This window comes from Camellia sinensis, chromosome 1 (assembly GCF_055761805.1).
Source record: "Camellia sinensis isolate YWXY chromosome 1, ASM5576180v1, whole genome shotgun sequence".
Taxonomy (NCBI): Eukaryota; Viridiplantae; Streptophyta; class Magnoliopsida; order Ericales; family Theaceae; genus Camellia; species Camellia sinensis.
In genome coordinates this window covers 170,109,768-170,114,528 of record NC_138961.1, presented here as the reverse complement: position 1 = coordinate 170,114,528, position 4,761 = coordinate 170,109,768, and the positions used below count along the sequence as shown (strand labels likewise).

Sequence of the window (4,761 nt, the reverse complement as noted above, 5' to 3'; positions counted from 1 at the left end):
AAACACTTCATATTTTAAAATTTGTGTCTACAAACACTAATTCCTATAAATTTCTATGTTTTTTGTTTTATTGTTATATCTTAACTTGTTTTGTTCAAACTTATAATTAGTTTCACATATGTCTAATTGATAGACACGTGTTTAAGCGATTGACATGTGTGTCCTCCAAGTATTCAAAGAGTGTCCGGATCTTTAAAATTTTTTTAAAAATAAGATACGTTTTGAAGAGTGCTGAGCATGTCTTAAGAACGTCCAAAGAGTGCCGGTGTTCAATTCGGACACAACACGGATATGTTGCCTTCTTAGAAGTGTCATGCTTCTTAGCCTTAGTACAAACACAATCATTAGGAAGAGGAAGGTTATCAACAGCTAATGCAAATAAATTGCCAAGGGTAAAGTATTTTTTGCGGTGGAGGTAGAGACATCGAAGCCACAATCACTTCCAATCACAGAATTATATACATAGAGAGCTTGAGCCATCAAGTGGAGCTCATTCAATGCTAAAGCCTAAAGCTTTGCCATGAAGGGTAGAGGCAATATAAACAAACTGGTGTAATGCTTCGGTTAATTGGTGAGAAGTATGAAACAACAACAATTAAAGCACATAGTCCCTCAATAAGAACTAGTTGTGCCTTCATTGTTCAATACTAAAGATCCAATGGTTTTCTAGTTCTTCAACTACAAAACTTGACAATAATTAGTAACACCAAATTATTCTCAAGCCCAAGAATGATTTCAAGAATGCAATGATGAAAGAATAACTCAGAGCGCAACAGGGGAATTGCAAGTAATCCGCAGAGAGACTGAAGCTTCTGAGGGCAAACAGTTTTGGATTTAGCAGCTGCTACTAAAATGAACGGTTAGATTGCCTTCATTTTTGTGCAACAAGATGAAGGTAATCTCTCAAACTCCTAAAGCTTTGCCATGAAGGGCAGAGGCAGCATAAACAAACTTGGTGCAGCCATCTAGCAGAGAGTACATTAGTCTAGTTTGCTAAGTTCCTTATATATATATATATATACAAAAGTTTATTTTTTACTTGAAAACACTGGTGTGTGTAATGCAATGCTCCGGTTGATTGGTGAAAAGTATGAAAGAACAAGAATTAAAACTCAAGAGTACCTCAACAAGAAAGTATGCATACATGGTTAAATAGTGACATTCAATGTTTTATGAAGTCCTTTAATTACAACATGTCAAATAATTAGCAACACCCACCAAATTATTCTCAAGTCCAAGACTGATTTCATGATCGCATTGTCAAAATAATTACTATATTACTGTGTACATGAATCAACTGACATGTTCAAAATCATACGCAGTGATACTAATAAAATCCTCTGATAGTCAATCAAATAAACAACTTTTAACAACAGCATAGAAGATAAACAAACAAGTGAATGACCAAAACAACTAATCCTTAGCAGATTTATCATCAAACAGGAGCGAGACTCTCAATGTATTGATAAGTATCAAAACATCCAAATTGCAGTATATGGTTCTTGTCAATTTTCGCAGGCGCAAAATCCAGAAGCTCCTTCAATGAACTATCCTTAAAGTTATAAGATATCACCTTACCGGGTACACTCAACACTAGAAATGACTCATCTTCATTGTCTTCGCGAAGAACACCAAGTATAGAGAATGCATAATAATTCCCATCATGAGTGTCCAGATAGCTCCGAACCATCTCAGGAAATGCAGCTACAATACCATCAAGATTAACAGAAAACTTCACAAACCATTGAGAGTAGTCTCTTTCCATCTCAAGAACTCGAAATTGCGTAGTCTGTGGCCCGTAAACTTCAATAAGATGCAAATGGCCATTGGACTCGCCGAAAAACCTATACCGCCTCGTATACCAATCCGTGTCAAGTAGCGGAAGCGGAGGCATTGTTCCCAAACACTCCCCATCAACACTGAATCGCAATGAAACCCCACTGGGACTAATCCAGTGAATCGCACGGTTCCAAAAAACCCCATCAGTGAACAGCATATCAAATTGAGGTCTAAAGCTATCACCAGAGAGCCTCCAAGAACGAGTCTCCGATGAATAAATCTCAATCTGGCGACAATGAATCGACAATGGGGTGCTTCGCACAAAAACCACATTGTAGTGCGGTGAAATTGAAGGATCAAAAGCTAAATTAACACCGAAAACAGAGGAAACATCAGCACGAGGCAAGTCAAGAAGCAGACGGTGCTTGGTTGTGGGATTGACAACGTAGTAACGGCGAACATTTCCGATTGAATGTGGAAAGCTACAACAGAGCAACAAACCATTGCAAGATTGAAGAATTTTGGTACCTGAACCAGAAGGGCGGTGGAGAATGGAATTGAGAGATCGGAATGGAGGAGGAGAAGGAGATTTAGAGAGAGAATCCCGGAGAGGAACGAAGTCGAAGTCGGGCGGCGTGAGGCGGAGGAGGAGGGCGGAGGGTTTGGAAGCGGAGTGGCGGAGGGTGTGGAGGAGAGAGAAATGGGGGTTAGAGATGAGAGAGGACCAGTGCTTGGACACGGATTTGAATCGAATCAGAGACTTCACGGGGGTGCGAAGGAGGATCTCGCTCAAGGCATCGTCGTTACCGGCGATTGCGTGGGCTGATGATGGCAGCGACGCCGTAGGGCCGTCGTGTTCCAAAGCCGATGAAGCGACGGCGGCGATGGATACCATTTTGGATGGAGGGTGGAGAGGTAAACTGTGATGTGATGTGATGTGATGTGCAGTGAAGATGGCGCTGCGCACCACAACTGCTCTACGCTTTTTTGTTTGCTGCTCATAAATTTATCAAAATGATGGTCAACCACGAAACATCACTCTCATAATTTTTAAGAGTAATTATCCATTCCCTTTTTCGAATCAGGATCCTCTCCTTGCAGCCTCCATCCTTGCGTCCGTCCTTGCAAGCCTTCGGGTCTACTTTTGGACCCAATTTTGATAATCCGAACCGTTCATATTTTATGATTTATTCAGTATATCATACCTGTAAAAAATCAAGTTGATCGGATATCAGAAAGTATGTGTTCGAAAAATTGAACTAAAAATTATTTTTTAAATAATTTAATAAACAGTTTTCCAAACACATACTTTCTGATATCCGATCAACTTGATTTTTTACAGGTATGATATACTGAATAAATCATAAAATATGAACGGTTCGGATTATTAAAATTGGGCCTAAAAGTAGACCCGAAGGCCTGCAAGGACGGGCGCAAGTACCAGGCTGCAAGGAGAGAACCTTGGCTCCCCTTTTTCACCCACCCCTTTGATCTCTTCTCTTTCTCATTGGTTACCTTTGTTTCTTTTTCTTTTTTTTCCTACTCCTCCAATCACTCCCTGCCACGTGACAAAGGGAGGTGAGGGGTGACCCCCAAAAAGGGGTCCCAAACATTATTCAATTTTTAAAATAATTTAAATTATTTATGTTATTGTGAGATATAATTTTTTAATATTGTGTTTGGTTAAGAAATTTATAAAAAAATTTATTAAAAAAATGGAAAAAGTAAATAAAATATGAAAAAAATATGTCTATATTTCACATAATTTCACACATTTTTTTTCTTTTTTCTTTCCAAATACCTCATCAAATCTTCCAACCAAACACAGCGTAAGAAAATTCAAACACATCAATAATTAATACTCCTTCTATCCCAAAATATTAGTCCCTTATTTCATTTTTAATTGTTCCAAAGTATTAGTCCATCTTCAAAATCCAAGTACAAAAATAATATAAATTTTTTATTTTGTCCTTCTTTTAAATTAATAAACAATATAAAAAGTATAATTATGACATTGATATTTCTAAAAAAATTGTACTACCAAAAAGATAATTTTGAAAAATTAACTTTTTTTTAAATGTAATAATTGTACTATCAAAAATAATTAAATTTTCCAAAAAAATTTTGTTATTTAGGAACGGAGTAAGTACGTTAATAATGCCAAGTTTGGCTATCCTAAATAAGTACACACTTTTTATCTTTTTATCTTTTTTCCATCACATCATCTCTCTACTTTTCTACACATCTTTTCGTAAAAAAATAAAAAGTACACTTATTTAGATCATTCCAAACAACTCCTAAAAGTCATAAAAGTCTTTTTACCGTGGGGTCCCAACCATTTTCTTAAATTTATTTTGGCTGGCGTTGTGGTTTAAAATGGATAACTGGCTGGGGGTAAGGTGTATATTAGGTGTATTTATGTAAGTTTTTATAAATATATATAGAATATAATTTTTAAAATTTTATGAGTTAATTTATATATATTTATAAAACTTTATATAATTTTAATTTTATAAAGTAATTTATATATATTTATGAGAATTTATACAAATGTATATGGTTTCGTTTGAAATGTGAGTTGATTTTTTTATTTTTTAATTTTTTGATTATTTTAATTTGGGATTAAAAAACTTAAATGGGCTTTTTGGCTTTTAAAAAATAAAATAATTATAATTTAGATATGATATTTTTTAGTCTAAAATTAAAAAATTTATTGCCGTTTTATAACTATTTTAGCCCTCCCAACCCATCCTAAGGCTTGGTTTGGGAAGTGGGTTGACTTTTTGACTTTTTAGTTTTTTTGGTTATTTTAGTCTGGGCTTAAAAACTTGGTTTGGGAAGGACTTTTTGACTTTTTTGAATTTTTTTTTGTGAGAGAAGAGTGTAATGATTATGGATTGGATGTGATGTTTTGTTTTTTGTGATTAAAATAACCTATTTTATTTTTTGTGACTAAAATAGCCAAAAAAATCCTCAACCCAA

General features: G+C 35.2%; 1 protein-coding gene across 1 annotated transcript; it reads right to left on the bottom strand.

Moving 5' to 3' along the window:
• Positions 1–1,435: 1,435 nt before the first annotated feature.
• LOC114258765 (F-box protein At5g07610) lies at positions 1,436–2,674 on the bottom strand. Its single transcript, XM_028198764.2, has one exon. The coding sequence runs from the start codon at positions 2,672–2,674 to the stop codon at positions 1,436–1,438; it is 1,239 nt and encodes a 412-aa protein (XP_028054565.2).
• Between the last annotated feature and the right edge of the window lie 2,087 nt (positions 2,675–4,761).